General features: G+C 40.3%; 1 protein-coding gene across 1 annotated transcript; it reads right to left on the bottom strand.

Moving 5' to 3' along the window:
- Positions 1–2,200: 2,200 nt before the first annotated feature.
- On the bottom strand, positions 2,201–4,717 carry LOC110787291 (exocyst complex component EXO70B1). The gene has a single exon (XM_021991899.2). It carries the CDS (start codon positions 4,440–4,442, stop codon positions 2,481–2,483), a length of 1,962 nt encoding a protein of 653 aa, XP_021847591.2. The 5' UTR covers positions 4,443–4,717; the 3' UTR covers positions 2,201–2,480.
- Positions 4,718–20,007: the final 15,290 nt, after the last annotated feature.

Genomic DNA, 20,007 nt, shown 5'->3' with positions numbered 1-20,007 from the left:
TTTTATTTTTGACCATTAATTTTTTTAATTTCTTATGTACTATAATAACTAAAAATGTGTAGAAAAAACACAACAAAACAAAAATATGTATCTTTTCTCTGTGATCTACCCACTTTCTCATGTAAATTAATTATCAATGTACGGTATTTTACTTTTCCATATGCAATATTCTTAAAACCTTGTATTTTACATCAAACGGGACTATAAATATGGAACGGAGGGAACATGACTTTTTCTTTCCTTGTCAAAAAAATCACTTATAGATGGTGTTTGATAAGAGGTCAGTATAGATTTATTTAGAGGTGGCGAAGCAACTGTTCAAATTGAATTTTACTTGGTCATATTTGACCTAGATGATAAGTCAAATACACATATCCCATGTTTTTCGATAATCCATATTGTATGGAGTAAATTTCCCCTGATTTCGGGCTAGGTAATAAGTTAGCTCTGTTTTATTTTTTTTGACGGGGATATTTGACCTAGATGATCAAGTAAATTACACATATCCCATGTTTTTCGATAATCCATATTGTTTGGAGTAATTTTCCCTTGAATTCGGGCTAGGTAATAAAACCTGCAATTAGTTAGCTCTGTTTTTTTTAATCTTCCCATATAGGCTATCTCTATATTTTTTACTCCGTAAATTATAAACACTTGCACTTACTACAAATACCTTTTAGTAGTCGTATCAAGTTCAAAATCATTGAGGGGTTCAGAGATATCAACTTAGGGTCAACCTTAACACGAAGGAGGAGGAACCCTGTTTGTTTCTCATCCGAAAGTAATGCAATTACTCCGTAATTTAGTCTGTATAATGAAGCAGCAAAGTCAATACACGTAGGGATGCAACTTGTTTACATGGTTTTCGAAAACGGACATTAAGGGCCCGGAAGTGGGGAATGCATAAAGAATTAAAGACTGGTGACTAGGGGTGTCAATTCTCAATCCGACCCAGTGAACCCGATGGGTTTGTCCGACTGGTGAAATAATGAGATTGGTGTGAACAAGTAATCCTCCATCATTACAGCACAAACATACCGACAACATCTATACTGCTTCAACTTAGTATTATTGAAAACTCCCCCGTGCAAACGCTCACCAACAAGTCCTTTCAACAATCAACATATAGAAGAGAAATCCCAACCTCAACAAAATCATCATTTCTAGCCATATAAATAATTAATTATGCCTACAGCATAACACCACTTCTTAATCTATATTTGCTGCAGCACTAGAATCACATGGAAACATTACAGTCACTAAAAAATACGAAATAGGTTCTCTCTTTTTTATGAGCAAGGTATCAGCTTAACACAACTAAAAACACTGAAATTTTTTAGAACAAAAAGTTCTATAAACAGAGGATCAACACTGTGTACTGAAGTATGAAATGGGCTTATAATGAAGCTCTTGGTGCCTACCATGCCCATAAAGTTTATGAATAAGCATCTTAGTTATACTGCTAAACGGTGATACAGGATACTTTTAAACAGAATGTTCAAAGAAAGGTGTTATGTGAAATTCAACCGCGAAGGAGCTAGACACTCCCACAAGTAAAATTTTGTTTAGCACAAAGACATCGTACTAATCTAATCCCACAAGTAATCTAAGCATGAACAATGTATGTAAGGCATAAAATCCTCCACCACAAATAAAAGAAACCCTGTTACTTACAATTCTTGAATTCTGCACTATTTTCTCAACCAACCCTAACAAACTGCAAAACTTTCCAACCCTCTCTAAATCCCTAAACTCGGAAAAACAGATAATACAGAGTAAATTAAACTGATACCATGCTCTGTATTTTTGTCACTGAATACACCACAAAGTCCTCTATGTTTAATCTTCCAACAACATAAATCAGAGAAACCACTACTTCTTTGAACTTATTGAAAAGAACAAATCTATTTTCAGGCAATGAGCTGTAATTCGAAAGATTCAAAATTTAAACCCCCAATAAATGCTCAACATGTAACACTGTTGTTTCAAGTACATAGAGACCAGCAGCAAGTGGCAATTACATCTGAGAACTTTTAGAAAAGTTTAAATTCGCCCGAGTGCTTAGAAATAATGCACAAGGGGACTTATTCAACAACTTCTAGACCAGCATTAGATTCATAATATACAGCTGAAGGCTATAGCTAATAAGTCATGCTGCAAGTTTGTCAAGGACAAGAAATAGAAATAGCAGACGCGTTCATAAACTAACGGTATTTGAGCATTTCAGTGATGAAACATGAAGTATGACATAGCAAACATGAGAAATCCATATCAAATTTACAATATGATTACATTATGTCGTGCAACAGCCATATTCCACTGGGAAAAAACTAGTGATCATAGTTTTATAACATTAACAGAAACCAAGTAAAAAGGAAAGAAAAAGCATGTTATCAAGCCTGATCCAACAGGATACAAAGGGGATCCAACAAGCCCTTAGTTGAGAAAAAAGGGCATTACCTACTATACAGGTGAGAGCTCTATGAAGATTTGCGTCTCGTAAGGTTGAGAACTGCAGGCGTTCCTTCAAACAAATCAGACAAATAGCCATCTAAATCCTCAGCTGTGTATTTTATGTATTTCCAAGAATGTCTTGTGCTCTCTAATTGGGGACCAAACCTCCCCAAAAACGAACGGTATGCAGGTATAACTTTCTCGGATATAGATATTCGAAGTTCGGTTCTAAGTTGAGGATCTGGTACCTTCCAAGCAGTCTGACTTCTGTAAATATCTTCGAAACAAGCATTAAAATTCTTAAACCTTTCTTTTAGTGCCATCTTGAAGGCACTGCTTGATCCACTCCCAATTCCTTCATCCCTCAAACAAGCCAAAACCTTGCTCCAAGATGCTCTGAGGTAATTTGTTGCATATTTTCGAATGATACCACGACGCCTCTTTACCCAATCATCTCCCAAGAGATTGCCAAGCTCTGAATCTTTCACCTTCTGCAAGATGTAAAGTTTATTATTCAATAGGAAAATATACTGCATTGCACTATCATCATAGAACTTTGCCTTCTCCTCTAGGTTTGATTCCAACGAGCTTATAAGAGATGTCAAACGATGCCCAAGAGGCGACATTTCCCTAACTTCATCCCCATCAGACCTACCTTGTGAAGGACTTGCCTCTTCTTCTTCATCTTTTACATCATGTTCCAAAAGTTTATTCAAGGTAACACTATAATCAACTAGTAACTTTACATAATTCATCACATATCGGGCTAGCGGGTGAATCTCTCCTCCATGAACTAACTTTCTTGAAACTTCACCCTTTATAGCACTCTCAAACTCAATAAACGTTCCCCTAGCTGCCTCACCCAATCCATCCAAAACCCCCCTAGCTTCGGCACAGACAAACTCCCCTGATTCATCACAAAACAAGGCCCTCAAATACCGCAATGTATCCTCCAAAGCCTCATACATATCCAGTATTCTAAACAACTTCTCAGGGGATCTCTTTCCTATCGCCACAGCCTCACCGAAATTCAACAACTGCAATACACACCCTTTGGCAGTCTCCACAAAACAAACCTCCTTAATCAATTCGGATTCAGACCCGTCAAAGATCAACTCACAAAGATGCTTCTCCCCTGTAAGAAGAACCCTAACAAAGATCTTAACAGCTTGAACCCATTTCTTCATCTTCTCATCTAAAGCAGTCCACTCAATCCTCTGAACTTCCTCAATACTCAACCTTTCAACTCCTAAAACCCCTAAATGTTCCTCTAATGCATCCCTCCTTACACTGCTATAAACCTGGTAACATTCTTTCTCATACCCTGCTCGAATCATGCGATCAGCGATCTCACGAAGGTCTGAAATCACGTCCGGATGAATCAAATCAACCGATACATCCCCTGCCAAACTCCCCCCTCTTTCATGGAAGGGGTGATTGAAATTCCCGAACTCCTCATCAATTATATCACCGTCGTGCGAGGTGAACGACAGCGAAACCCGACGAATCGACCCGTACATCCTATCGGCGTCTAACGGAACGGCGCTCCGCGATAGAACCCTCCGAAGCTCGTCTTCAAGCTTCGACATCGCCGATTGAACCGCCGATTCAGCGCGATCCATGAAACTAGGGTTTTCCTGAACCTTGAGATCCGCAAACAATTCCAAAACCTCATCTACGGCGGCGAGAAACTCACAGCAATCGTCTGGAGAATCGTTGAACGGGTTTTCATGACGGAGGATGACTTTTTCGGCATAATCAAGGCGGGAGATCTCAGGGGATATGGAATTCGTAGCGGTAGCAGATGAACTACCAGCCACGGAAGCACCACCGCCGCCAATAAGGTCGGAGATATTGGAGAGTCGGTTGTCGAAGGTGGAGAGGATGAGAAGCATATCATCAGTGACATCTTTGGAGGTTCTAAGACTTTTTACTATGTGTTGAGCTGTAGCGAGAACCCTATCTTCTCCCTCTACCGTGGTCGCCATTGCTAGGGTTTTCAAAGGAATTTTCCCGAGATAGAGAGAAGAAGATGGGAAAAGAGAAGAGAGAGAAAATGGGATCAATGGGAAAATTGAAAATGGGGATTTCGATTTTGCTAGTTGATTTTATGTTTTTTTCATTTTAAAAATGGAAATTTTACAGTGTTTTGTTTGGGGAGATGATGATGTAAGAAGAGGAGTTTGAAGGGGTTTGTTTCTTGATTTTAAAAGTCTGTCTTAGAGCGTGTTGGCTATGCTGATATTTTAAAATAACAATTTTAATGTTATGATATCTCATATCTCTTGCAAGTTTTTAGAAGAAAAAAAAAATACTACACAATTTCATTTTAATAGTTTTCATCAAAAACGCATACGGAGTACTCTTTTGTTTAAAAAATTATATTTTATTTTTTCTAAGATAAAAATATATTCATGTGGTTTTTTTTTTTGGAAAAATTGACAACAGTAGTCCAAACTATAGACGTTTATCTTTAAAAGGATCCAACTACAGATTATTCCTAGTAGGTCCTAACTATATATGGTGTCAACTTTGCGTGGTCCCATTCTAAAAATGACCGGCAAAAATTGGTAAAAGTGATGACGTGTAGGGTAAGTACCACGTATCACATGCCATTAAAAAAAACCCACCCGTTTCAGAAAACCACCCGTTTAAATCAACTACCCACCAACCCATTTGAATTAAAAAACTAGCCTCCTCCTTCTTCTTCTTCTTCTTTCTTCTTCCATCCTCTTTCATTTTTGCTCCTCTTTCTTTTTCGTTCTCTGTTATCTCACTGTTTTACCTTTTTTTTTTAATCTCAGTAGTTGATAGATGCTAATAAAAATAAAAATAAAAAATTAACAAGATTATAATCAAATTATAAAGAAAATAATAAGAATCTGAAAATCAAGAAATTACAACCAAAAAAAATTAAAAGTTACCAATGCTTCATTAAATTAGCCAAAACCTTTACCTCAAAAGAAAAGCCAAAACCTAAGCAACGTCTACATTGTGAGCATCAGACTCACATTTAATATTCGCTCACCCACAATATTTCTGATAATTATTGTTTATCAATTCATTAATCACATCATTATTTAGAATACAATTTATCAAATATGAACAATGAAGTTATTGGATTGTGATTTTGAATTAACGGGATGCTCAAGCACGCATGCTTGCTTGTATGAAGAAGATTGTCCCAAATTTGTAAATCAATTTACAAAACACTTCTTGCCTTCGTAATTAAGGAGCAAAGATAAACATCAGGAGTTTCAGCTATATTTGCATCCCCCGTGCTCCTTTGCGACCACCCAAACATCCACTTCTCCCCAAAAATATGAATTGGGTTGAAAATCCCAAAAATCGAAAACACTAACCGGCAAATTTTGCTCCAATTAACACACAATTTCTCCCCAATAAACCATCGAAATCAGTTAATTAAGGTTCCATCTAAAAATTGGGGTTTATATTTTTGAGCACCATCTTTGAATTCAAGAAACTAAACAATAATCAAAATATTTCATGATTAAATTTGAATTAAGTGGTGCATTGTTGCGGGCTTCCGGATTCATAGGCTCTAGCTATTTAAGAGAGAAACAAGGGCATGAAATGCAAAGAGGAGAGATGGAGGGCGGTGAAGGAGGAGTGAGAAAACTAAAAGGAGGGGGAGGAGGAGGAGAGATACGGGTGGAAGAAGTACTGAGTGGTGGTGACTGGTGAGGTTACTTTCTGAAGAGGAGTAAATGGAAGTGGAAAAAGGGGTTGAGGAGTAATAAAGGATGAAGAATGAAACTTACTAAATACTTACCTCAAATAATTTGGAATAAAAAGGTAAAATTAAAAAGATTTAAAAAAATGTTCAATGCTTTGACATATTTAACCGGTTACCGGTTAAAAGACCCACGCAAAGTTGACACCATATATAGTTAGGACCTACCAAGAATAATTCGTAGTTGGGTCCTTTTAAAGATAAACGTTCATAGTTGAGACTGTTATTGTCAATTTTTCCTTTTTTTTTTGTTAGGAATATTCATGTGGTATCTTGTTAATCTTTTCTCAATAAATCTTACTTAATGTCAAAATATTTATTTTTAAAATTTTTACTTATTGATAATAACAGATACTTCCTCCGTTCCTTAAATATTGCACCATGTTGACTTCAACACGCGACTTTGACTCGTTATCTCTCGAATTATAAGTAAAAAGTATTTCGTATAAAAAATTGATATTTAGAAAGTATATATAGCGATACTAATCTAATAAGATCCTATATTATTACATATTTTTTTATGCATATATTACAAAAGATGGTCAAACGCACAAAGTGAATAGTCTAAATGTCAATATGGTACGATATTTGGGAATGGGAGGAAGTATTAATTTTTAAAGGTATGCATCGGCAAAACTAATTAACTCAAGTTGGTAAATCAACCATTTAAAGGGTGGTATAGGTTTCAAATTATAAATTGAAACATGAAATGTTAATGGTATGAGTTTGTAATCCTGATTGAAAAGAGATGACCCTGTAGGATTTAAATTTGATTATATATGATAAGTGGGTAAGGAGACACTTGCTTCAAGTGGAGAGGGAGGCGTGATACACCCCTAGTAACCAACGGGTCTTTAACCTCATACCCAGGGCAATTTAGGTATTTTGCGTGTTGTTGTTTGACAAGACAATAAAAGTAACTTCCAAAGACCCAATTAATGACAGTATTTATAAAAACAATGAAAGTATTTATTAACATAATGACAATAATTATAAAAACAATGACAATATTCTTACTTGAAAACATAATTATTCTAGATACAACTAGAAAACAAAAAACAAAACTACCGGTAACCAAATAATCAACGATGGAATTTTAATACATAGTGACAGTAACCAAATAATCAATGACGAAATTTAATACAACAATGATATTAACCAAATAATAAATGACAGTATATTCAAATGATATATTGTAGCCATAAATACAATCATTCCAATTCCAAGATTTAACCATTTTGAAAATCATAATAATGTTAAAATTACACGATTTTAACAAGTGATGTTAGATTCACATGAATTTGTTGAAATTCACAATTGTTTAAGCTAAAGAAGGATGGAATTACCGTAGGAGAGGAAAATGGAGAGAGAGTGGAAGATGATGGGCAATGGAAATGCAGAAGGGAAGAGGTAGAATGTAAATACAGAAGAGGAGAGGTTGAAGATGATGGAGAATGAAAATGCAGAAGGGAAGATGTAGAAGATGATAGGGGTGGACCAACTTTTTCTTTTCGATCATTTAAATTTTCTTTTAGGGTGGGTATGGGGTGAAATACTCGTTGGTTACCATCGATGTACCCTCCCTCGTGGAGAGGGTGTCATGACTTTGATAAGTGTGAGCAGTAATGGATATCACAAGTCTAATCCTCAATGATAAGTGGGTTGGTGGTTGAATCCACCTAATATCGGTCATCCCTTCTCCATCCACTCGCCCACTCCATGTCCATTTTCTCGCTAGTCCTTATCTTGTATTCATAATCTTTTTATATATATTTTCTAAAAGAAATCTCAACCGATTATAGGCAAGTATACGTGGTTATAAGTAGGTATTGGGGGTTAGTAAGCATGTAATAAAAAGGTATAAATTATAATAAACGGAAATTTCATGAAATACCCCCGAGTTTTGCAATAATTCACCAAACGCCCATCAAGTTTCAATAATTCATAAAATACCCCCTCACAAATGGCTTAATACACCAAATACCCCCTCACAAATGGCTTAATACACCAAATACCCCTCCATGACGTCATCATCCATAATTAACTCAACCACCCATTTTCCCGTTTTTCCTAATTAACCCATTTTTTACCCATTTACCCGTTTTTTCTAATTAACATCTAATTTACCAATTTTGCTCATAGTGTCTAAATGAGCAAATATTTTAAAATCTTAGATTATTTAACATTCAAAAAATTTGCTCATTTTTTTAGTTTATAAAAATGAACATATATTTTTGCTCATTTTTTTTAATTTTAAAGTTCGGGTTTGTTAATATTCAAAACTTTTTCTCATTGTGACTAATTGAGCAAATATTTTAAAATCTCAGATTACTTTACATTCAAAAAAGTTGCTCTTTTTTATAGTTGAGAAAATATTTTTTCTCATTTCTTATAGTTTACAAAAATGAGCAAATATTTTTGCTCATTTTTAAATTTTTAAAGTTCGTGTTTGTTAATATTCAAAACTTTTGCTCATTGTGACTAAATGAGAAAATATTTTAAAATCTCATAATGATTAACATTCAAAAAATTTGCTCATTTATTATAGTTTACACAAATGAGCAAATATTTTTGCTCATTTTTAAGTTCGTGTTTGTTAATATTCAAAATTTTTGCTCACTGTGTCTAAATGAGCTAATATTTTAAAATCTCAGATTACTTAATATTCAAAATTTTTGTTTTCATGATGACAGACCAACAATGACATCAGTTGTTTTCATGTTACAATATGGCTCCAAGGTAACTCTCAGCCACCTGAAGAACCCGCGTTCTTCTTCCTGTGTGATGCAAAATCAAAAACTAGTATTGGTAAAGAAGGAGAAAACAAAATCCCCTGTACTATAAATACTGCATCAATCTCTAATGGTTCGCAACCACAGATGGTTTATCAGCATAGGTGGTGGTGTAGAACAGGTGGGAAACTGTCTTCTAATATTATGACAAGAAGCGTGGATCTTGGTGATAGAATTACAAAAAACTTCGAGTTCTTCAATTCCTAGTATTGGTGCACCTTCAATAAGGAGACTGTCAGCTGACATTATTCCTAGATCGTTGCATAAAACTTCAAGTTGTGAGGGGGTCGAAAAAGCACGAGGCTAATGCGTGACCTCGTCCCTCGTGGGTGTGACGATTCTTTTTATTCAATCAAGTGTAATTGGATTTCCTGTGAGTTTACACCCAATTGACTAGTAATATAGGAGTCGCCATTCAGTTTTTAACGACAATGAGAAAAACTGACAAAACCCGGTTATCGTGACATAAAGGGAGTGCAATTATGTTTGACCACGACGACCGTAGGTTCCCTTGTGATCCCTGGTGTGGGGATCTCTCAACATACACCCTCAAGGTAGAGATTGAGGGTTCGGGGGACTGTAACTACCGAGAGGAGTACTTCGCTCGTCGATAACTCCAGAGGCAGGATATCCTTACTAGCTCAGCATAAATAATTGAAGGGACATGCGTTAACTATTAAACTAATCTGAATTGATTTTAGCAATATGCAACATATAATACTAGATCGATCGTGATTATCTGATTTAAATAGTATTAAGGGACCTAGCATGATAATCCAATTTCCCAAAAATATTATATTTGTTAGGCGTGATAGAACAATCAGATTTAGTTAGTTTAACAGTTCATAAGAAGGGCGAGGAAAGCAATTAAATCATCGAGAAGGGACACATTACGACGCACCCTTGAGAGGTGCGTCACGGTTCTCAGAAAACTAACCACTTTGACTTTGCTATTTCTCCTTTTTATTTAACGAATCTCAATTATGGGACAGGATACGTTCTGTTCGATTTATGGATCGATTGCGACAGAACACGTAAACAATTTCGCAGCGTGAGCCTTGGGCTAAGGGTTGGAGTCAATACTCAGAATATAATTGTGTTTTGTGTGTGTTTCACGTCGAATTTGGGGCTGTATTTATAGGGAAGAGTTCGTGGAAAGATAGAATTGCAGAGTTCTAATCCACAAAGAATTAGGAAAAAACACGTACCCAGGTATTTTCAGCGCCCAGGCCTGGGCGCCGAAGATTTCGGCGCCCAGAGCCAGGCGTTGAAAATAGGGTCTGGGCTGTTTTCTTTAGTCAGATTCGGATTCCTGAAATCCGTAGAGTTTGAGACTTAATCGAGCTTTTTAGTGCGTATTAACCTTGTGACGGGATGCGTCTGGGCCCGTTACGAACTCCAGGTTCGTTAGGATTTTAATTATTACGTAACTCTTATTTCCGAATCATATTAGGAATAAGATTCTCGCAGTTTTCTATCTCGTTTAGGATTTACGTTGGAGTGCAACACCTAATTCTGACAGGTTTCTATCTTTTATGACTTTCCACTTTTAGAAGCTACCCTTTACGGCAGTTACTATTTTTAGCAGGTTTCCATAAATAGCAGTTTTCTATAAATATCAGGTTTCGGGTGAAATGAAAAGGGGAATTGAGATTCGTTTATTTTATAGGAGATGCGTTGTCAAGTGGAGATTTATGCTTTCATCATCGAACCTTTCCCTTTCGGGAATGGGGACAAAAGTAGGTGTCTACAGTTAGCCCCCACTTTGACTGAGTCTTGGAGTAAGACGATGGTCAAAGTATTAGACGGAATGCGTCACACAAGCCATGGTGTATGTGACCTGTTTTGCGAGGGTCTCACGAGCCCCCGAGTGATAACATTTGACTTAAGGGTCATCACTTGAAGTGTCGACATATCCCTCACGTGTCATTGGAAGGATCTAAAGGTGCGTAGAAACTCCCTCACTTTGTCATTGGGAGTAGCTACAGATGTTTTCAAAATCAAAGCTATAAAGTGTAATTGGGCCTGGCCAAGCCCAATCACGAGGTAAAAATGTTTTTAAAGATTCTCATTTTCAGGGCTAGCTAAACGAGAAAACCCCTTTGCTTTTATGGGACGTAAAACGAAGGAAAATCCAGCACATCGCTCTTTTTTTGGAAAAAACGGAAAACCAATCCTTTTAATTTTTGGAAAAGGGAAAACCAGAAAAAGTTATCGCTGCAGCGACTAAGGACCTGCACGGTTAGTGATGCAGACCCCGCCGGCTAAAGATGGCGAGCCTGTCCGCTAAGGGTGGACACCCCGTCCGATAGAAGTGGACGAATCTGTTTTGAAGTTTGTTTGCTTTTTTTTGAAAATAAGGACCTACGTGGTTTGCGCCGTAGACCCCGCCGGCTGAAGATGGCGAACCTGTACGCTAAGGGTGGACACCCCGTCCGATAGAAGTGGATGAATCTGTTTTGAAATTTGTTTGTGCTTTTTTAAAATAAGGACCTACGTGGTTTGCGCCGTAGACCCCGTCGGCTGAAGATGGCGAGCCTATTTCATTTTGTTTTTGAAGACTTCATTTTCGGAAAACTGAGGACCTGTGCGGCTAGTGACGCAGACCCCGCCCGCTGAAGGTGGGCGAGCGCTGTCCGCTAAGGGTGGACGTCCCTGAATTCGTTTTTTCGATATGGGAACTCGCGCGGTTGGTGACGCGATCTTGCCGACTGAAGATGGGCAAGTTCCTATTTCTTTGGTTCTTTGTGATTTCTTTTGAGAATTTCTTTTTATTCATTCTTGCAAGAGCGAATTCTTTCGAGGGATGCTCGAATTTAGTTGTAACCTGAACGTGGGCTGACAACGTGTTCGGACGGATCTTTGTCTTGCGACCGTCTGCTTTCGTGATTTTGAGCTAGTCTTTACGGCTCGACTTGGTCTTTGATCAGAGGACCGTGCACAAGTGTCAGTGACGTCCTTTCGATGAGGTCGAACCTGTTGTTGTTCTTTTTTGAGATATCCAAACATGATATGGTGTATGGCGCAGTCCGGGAATGTGATTTTGATCGTGCGCTCCTTGTTGGAGTCTATTTTTCGTGAGCCCCCAAGCACTGGGGCTCGTCGGCCGTTTTTCGCATCTTGTAATCATGTTTGGGGTCATACTCGTATGTGCGAGCGACCCTTTATAGTAGTGTGCTACTTTAGCGAAGCCGTGGAGTGCGACTTTAGTTTTCAGGCGACATCCGGTTTTAGCTTGGCCTGGATTAATCCTTTAACACACAAACATTTTTTATTTGGAAAACCAACGACTTGACGACACATATTTTTGGTGTTTCGAAGAATGGCCATGATATTTAACTTGTTTTTTTTTTAAAAGTGTACATAAGCATTTTCTGAGACGAGTCTAAGTTTCGACCAAGTTTTAATGTTATTTTTTTTTCTTGCTTATTTGGGAGCTAAAGGTGCTTTGGGCTTGATCCTACTTGCAATAGGGCCTCGTGTTTAGCAACACGGTCTTAAGTCCTTCCCTGTTCCGTGTTTTGGGAAATCTGGGCCTTGGGCTGCATTTTCAGCGCCCAAGGCCAGGCGCAAAATATTTCGGCGCCCAGCCGTGGGCGCTGAAAGTCTTTTTCTGGTAATATTTGACTTTCGGATTTCCTAACACGTTTCCGAATGGGATCAGGATGTCATTGGGTGCGTTCAGCTATGTATAGGGGCTAGATACGTCCCTATTTTCTACTACTCTCAAATTCTTTCTTTTCTTTTTGTTGTGCTTTAATTACTCATTGCTTTTGACATGTCGATCCCTACTTTCTCACTCCAACGGACTGTTAGGCGTTGGCTACGGGCCCTTACTTCTACAGAAAAAACTTTGTTAAAAGAATACCACTTAGAGGCACTTTTAGGCTTACAACAAATTAATATTGATTATAACTTTCTGCATGCTGCCCTAAGCTTTTGGGACTCCGATCATCATGTTTTTGCCTTTCGGGGCAACGAAATATGTCCTTTGCCCGATGAATTTGCTGCGATCCTTGGTTATCCTACTAATGCTACTCCTGTTACCCCTGGCACTATTGAAGAGGGTAAAACAACCATAAGGGCTTTCCTAGGACTAGATGATAACATGTTTGCTGAAATTGTTGTAGATGATAAGGTTAACTTGGCAAAACTTGTAAAACATCACTTTAGGCCTAGTAAGAATATGACCGAACAGAAATCGAATATTCGAGCCCTTGTATTTTGCTTGTTAAATCACTATTTGCTATCGAATAACAATGGTGAGTTCGGTGACATAAGGTTGATCCCCTTGATTAGCCAGATGGAAAGTTGCTATTCTATCATGCCGTTGGTTGTTGCCGAGACTTTGCTGAGTGCGGATGAGCTGAAGAAGGATGCCAAATCTGAACATTTTAAGGGAAGCCCCCTATTACTGCAGGTAATCAATTTTCTTCTTTGCGCACGCATAAGCCACCTTTGCATATATTTTTTTGCCTGGGGCTGAGTTTCAGCGCCCAGGGCTGGGCGCTGGAATTTTCGGCGCCTGGTCCTGGGCGTTGAAACTGCGCCCCAGGAACCGTTTTTTTTCATTCTTTTGATTCGATTGTACCTGTTTTCGCAGATTTGGCTTGCGGAACGGCTTAGACTTTTGGAAGCTCCTGCCGATCCTAAACATTATCGCCCTATAGCCTTGGGTAACCGAAAATACTTGCACCAAGGCCAGGACGAGGCCGAATGGACCTCCTTTTTTACTTATGGCATTTGTTCTATTAAGTGGGTGGTACCATGGTGGGGTTTGACTACTATGACAGGGGGTTCTGATGTATCAGTTTATGTTTCTTTGTTGGGGCTATCTCGTCCCATTTATATTTTCCCTTACCGAGTCATGCGTCAATATGGTTTAAGACAGACTATCCCCTTTTCTGATACGGTACCACCTAAGGTAGCGGCCTTTTCACAAACACGGGTCCTAGCGTGGGCTAAGTATTATGATGGTCTCCCGCGTTGGGTCGTAGCTACAAATGGCTTTGTGGGTCTTTCTGAAAACTACAAGTTGTGGATGAGCTCCGATGATAAAGATGTGAGGACCGAGGCTCGAAATGGGGAGCCGGCTGAGCTTTTGATACCTCGTATTCGTGTTAAGTACGAGGGTCCTGATTCTGCCAGACCTCGTACCTATAGTATTAAGACTGTGAAAGCTCGTCCTGATCGAAAGCGAAAGGAAGTTCCTCCCCGCTCCAGTTTCAGGCCTAAAAAGATGCCTAACATGAAGGGGCCTGCTGTTGTTAAAAGAAATGCAAGCTCTCGCGGAGTTCGTTGCCGGAACAATGTATGGGTTAGGAAGGCTCAGCCGCCTGTAGAAACAGTGGCTAGTCTAGTTGATGATAATAATCCTTCTCCCACCATTGTCTGTGCCCTTGAGGCTGAGCGGGCTATAACTGAGAATGTTTCTGAAGCCTTGGCATCTTTGGAAGTTAGTGTCCAGGAGCCGGTTCTTATGGAGATTGACATTGGGGCAGCGCAGAAGACTGTGGGGGTGGATCCTGCGAACATTGCCCTCTACAAGACTTTATTTGATGATCCGGAAGAACTAGAGTAGTGTAGTTCTTGCTAGGGTGTAGGTACCCTCTATTTATTTCAGTTGTGTTTGTTTTTATTCCTAGCACTTTGTTTTCCTTCTTATTATTTCTCAAATAAAGGCGTATTTTTATTTTTCATTTTCATTTATTTTTGTTTCTCCTCTTTTTTATGTATTTTATATGTCTAACACTTTTTTGCACAAAGAATATTTGTTTTTTTTATTGGACCGAATCCTTGGTAAGGATTGCCTACATATCTTGTCAGAATCAGGTCGCGCGTAGTTCTAGCTTTAGAATAAGTTCTAGTATGCCGGATTCCGGTAGATATGCCCTGAGGTGGAACCATAGTACTTGATCGGTCAAATGAGTGAAGTATTATCATTATTTTCATCTGCCGTTCTTTTTTTTTTGCCATAGGTCGCGTAAAATTCGACTAATTTGTATAGCTATATTCTTGGTAAACCTATTTGGATACGTACTGTACCCCCCAAGTGTTCGTTATTTTTCCGTTGTGTGCGGATAAAATGACGAGCACTTTCGAAAAGAAAGTTTTTGGCAGGCAGAGAGTTTCAACGCCCAGGTTGGGGCGTCAGAAATTTCGACGCCCAGCCCTGGGCGCTGAAAATGACTTGGGCGGTCAATTTTTGACGCTTTGCTTCACATGTTCTTGCATTTATTTCTTTTTTTGTGCCTTGATATTTTGCTCGTATTTAAAGTCAATTTTGAGGCTATTTTGGAGGCTTTTTGGACTGTTAGCGTGAAATGCATTTTTGTCCGGATTAATTTTTCTATTCGTGACTCGAAACAGTTTTGAAAATGGAGTTAGGGTGCGGAAGTTATGAAGATCTTTGTGTAGGCTTTTGAGTGGGCTGAGGTGCGTGTTGATGCCGGGGGCGGCGTTTATTTTTGTGAGTTTTTTTTTGAGCAACATTTGTATTGTTTGAATTTTGACTTCCTTTTGATTTCTTTGGGTTGCATGGGTTAGACCCTCATGTTGTGGCAATATGATAATGTGGTTCTTTTGGGGTTTGATGAATTTCGATGTCACGATTCAAGACCGAGTGGGCCTTGTTTATTGGGCCTAGAGTGGGCCGCCTTTTTTGTATTTTGCAAGTACATTTGGTGTTTATTTAGTGTTATAGAAAATTTTTAGGAGAAATATTACGCCTTTATTGATTCGGAAAGTAAGGAAAACACACTGAAATAAAACTGACCCATATTCTAAGGAGTCTTAGGACCATCTAAAGTCTATATTATTTTTTCTATCAATTTAAGAACTACTAGGCGCTTTTTCACTAATGGTGCTCTATATGGCTCAAGCCTGGGGTTTAGTCTCATAAAATTTCGGTCCTTCACCGGTACTCATCTTGAATTCCATTCCTTTTGCATTGACCCACTGATATGTCTTCACCCATTCGTTCTCGACCTCTTCTAGTGTTGATGTAGGAGAGATTAACCAGGTTGGATCGAAACCTTCATCTTGTAAAGCTAGGGTAGTCATCACAGTCTCGTTCTCCATAGGCCTCGATTCGTTAAACAATGTCCATAGAGCCTGGTTGTCCAATATTTCAGCTGTTTAAGTCTTGGTGAGGTGGGGTGCCTCATCCAAGGTGTGACAGTCATGGAAAATTTCAAATTCGGGTTTTAGCAAGCCATCCTGAACGAAGGGTTCAGGGAAATCACAGCATGGGTGTTCTTCTCCTTCCCGAACGAACATCCCGTTAAGGGTCCTTTGATACGGGGGAAGGAGGGTGGTTTGTTTGGCTTTGTTAAGGCGTAGCCTAGACAGGCGGTCAACAATATCTTCCTACGTTGGTTCATAGCCTAAGCCAAAGGGAGTAGATTTGTCGGGAAAAGGATGGAATGTGTATTCCTTCTTCCTTATGCCCAATGGGGTTCCTGGGAAATAACCTTGAGCTAACAACATTCTAGGGATGACTCGGGATGCATGCGGGTCTAGGAATGCTGGATCATAGTCTTCAATGAACTGGATTGTTTCTTCCATTTGAAACCCGTAAAGGTCGTATGCAGTTTCGGCCGTTCCAACCATAGTGCAACTGACGTCGAGAGGAGGGGCGCGGATTTCTAGTATTACCCCGTTATGGTTAAGTTTAACCATTTGGTGCAAGGTAGAAGCTACACCTCCTAAGTCATGGAGCCAAGGTCGCCCCAAGAGGAGGTTGAAAGTGGTCTTGATGTCGATTATTTGAAACTCCGTGGTGCGTGCCACAGGCCCGGTTTGTATGGCAAGGTTGATTTTTCCCAATACAGGCCTTCGGGAGTTATCATAAGCTCGTACCCCTTGCGTGGAGGTTTGGAAGTCATCGTTTCCTAGCCCCAAGCAATGGGCGGTTCGCAATGGGCAGACAATAACCGCCGAACCATTATCTACGAGCGCTAGGGGGATGTTTTGTCCTTTGCATCCAACCACTAGGTAAAGGGCTTTATTGTGAGCACCCCCCTCTTTGGGTAAGTCTTTATCAGTGAAAACTATGGCTTTTTCTCCGGCATCTCTCGTGACATGGCTTAACCAATGAGTCAGGTATGATATCTGTAGGTACTGAGATGAGGTCAAGTGAGCGAATAAGCTTTTCGCGATGTTCCTTTGAAGTGCACATGAGATCCCAGATGGTAATCTCGGCCTTGGTTCTTTTCAGTTGTTTCAGAAGAGGATTTTCAATGACTTCTACGACGGTGGCGTGCCGTCCATTCTCAGGAGTTTGCCTAACCGGGATGTCGTCCATAGGAGGTGGGTGAATATCCGGTTGGTATATTCTTCCGGATCGGGTGAGGTTGTCGACCTCGGGCTCCTGAGGGGTGGTGTCAATGAGAGCATACCCGGGCCAAGTTTCAGTGAAGAGGTCCTGGCCCGACACTTGAGATAGGTAAATATCTTCAGCATCATCATTCCACCCACCACACACTTCTCTCTCGATTCGATCCATAGGGACCACAACGAGTGGTGCACCTTGAGGTGTAATATACACCGTGGGGTCGAAATTCTCTGGTTGGTCGAGAGAGATGTGACAAGAGCCGAGTGGGCTCTTGTTGTTGTTGGGTTTGCCAACATTAGGGAGAGGTATCACTTCATCCTCTATCATGTCCTGGATCGTATGTTTTAGATTCCAGCAGTTTTCAGTGTCATGCCCATTTCCTTGATGGAATTTGCAGTAAGTACCTTCGACCCAATATTTGCTTTTGACAGGAGGGTCACGGGTGGGGCCTATAGGTCTCATCTTTCCTTGATTGGTTAGTCTTTCAAAGGCTTGTACCAAAGTCGACCCGAGTGGGGCAAACTTTCAGTCTCAGACCCATCTTCCAAGGCTTCTTCGGGCGGGAGTCTCTTCTACAGCATGGACTTCTTGGGCTTGGGATGTGTTACCCCGATTATAGGTGTTGCTCTTATATGTGGGTTTGCTTTGTATGGTTTTGGCGAGGTCGTCCTCAATCTTTATTCCCACATCATAAACTCTTTTGAAAGTGTCAACTGTCAAGTCCCAGGTACCTAAGGTGTTGTCTGTAAGCCGGGTCCAGGTTGTCAATGATTTTTTGGACCAATTCTGTTTCGGGAGGCCTATTGATTAGCTGGGCCGCCTGGTCCCTCCATCTAGCAAAGTAGGTCGTGAAACCCTCATTTTTCTTTTGGAAGAGAACTTCCAGCTCGCGCATGGTGACCTGGAAATCCATGTTCGACGAGTATTGCTTGATGAAGACATTGACAAAGTCTTCCCAAGTGGGGAAGAGCTTAGGGTCCTGGTGATAGTACCATTTGAGCGACACAGGTTCCAAGGACAAAGGAAAGGCAGGTAAATACATGGACTTGTCCACGCCTTTCAAGTTCATGGCATTCACAAAGCTCAGTAGATGATCACGGGGGTTGTCCGTGGCCTTGAACTTTGGTAAGTCAGATGAACTGAACTTTTCTGGTAGATTGCCAGGAAAAGGTTCAGGATCGAGGGAGAAGTATTTGCTCCCCATGGTTTGCTGTAGGACCATTTTTTCAATCCTCTTCTCGTTATCGAGGTCATTTTTGGCTTGCGCAGCCGCTAAAGCTTCATTTTCCATTTTCAGTTGGCCCATAAGTTGGGTCATTTGGACCATCTGGTCTCGTAAATCTTCGATGGACATGTTTGAAGGTGCGAATCGAGGTTGGGGAAGCGGAGATCCTTGCAATGAGGGACGACGGACGGAGCTTGGAGTCACTAAACCTGATGTTGGCGATGTATCTTCGAGACGCACTAACCGTTGATTCCCTGATCGGTACCAAGTGGCAGGACCAGTCTTAGGCATAAGATAAGCTAAAGTTTAGGTTCCCAAAGTTTCAAGCATTACTTAGTTTAGACTTCGACTCTCTCTATTGGTTTTTCACTCTTTCTTTGGTACACTTTTGGGGGTTTTTTTTTGGTCATTCTTTGGATTTTCAAAACACTTGCCCGTGTGACATTCATAGTTATTAGCATGTTCGGTTTTGGTGCCGAACATTGTCGTCGTAGGAGGCCTAATAACGACACAAAGAGTTATTAAATTTTTTCACGAGTCGCTTTTGAAATCGAGTGCTTTTCTTGCGCCCTCGTAGCAATTCTTTTTATGAACATTTTTTTTGTGCTACGTATTTTCCTTTCGCGCGGGCACCGAGGCTGATGCGCCTGACCAGAAGGCCAAGCAGCAACTTCAGCGCCCAGCGAGGGGCGTGAGAAATTCTGGCGCCCAGCCAGGGGCGTTGAAAATGCGTCCCTGGCTGGTTCTCGTTTTCTGTCTTCTGTTTATGCGACTTCGATTTACGTGCTTGCCTAATAACGTCCTTTACGCATAGCAGCGTTTGTGGGATTCGTTACAGGCCATCCCGAGCGTCGCTTATTTTTGTGGCGATCATTCGGGTTTGCGGAACACGTGTTTCGGTATAACTCTTTGGCAAATTAGTCTATGAATGTTTGGGCAATTTTTAAGGTCGTTGGTTTTCTAGGATAGTTTGTCACACACAATCACATATTTCGCTACACATAACTACAGTACAAACATGGATTTGAAAATTAAATATGCCACGTAGTTTATGATAGGCTTCTATGGGTAGTTTATCTGCGCCTGGCTTGGTACCGCTTCTATCGTAGATCCAACACATGCCCCGGTCGAGGTAGTGTCTTCAACAGACGAATTTCGCCCAAGAGGCCAACCCGCAAGTGCAAGCCAAGGGGGCATGCAGGCGAGAGGGACCTAATGGGCGAGCGATTGGGTTCGGGATAGGTGTACTACCTGCACAAGTACCGAGTGGGCGATATGCGCGGCGTATGCACCCCCCTATTGGCGAAAAAAAGGTATCCTTAGTCCCAACTCCCGAGGGAGCCGAGATTCGTTATGATGTTCTGCCCGTTCACATTAATATGCTGATTTTCAGGTCGTCCCAACTTGATGGGGAAATAAACGCAGGGTAGGATCGTTTCACCCTTCG

This window comes from Spinacia oleracea, chromosome 5 (genome assembly GCF_020520425.1).
Source record: "Spinacia oleracea cultivar Varoflay chromosome 5, BTI_SOV_V1, whole genome shotgun sequence".
Lineage (NCBI taxonomy): Eukaryota > Viridiplantae > Streptophyta > Magnoliopsida > Caryophyllales > Amaranthaceae > Spinacia > Spinacia oleracea.
This window is presented reverse-complemented; position numbering and strand designations above follow the sequence as displayed.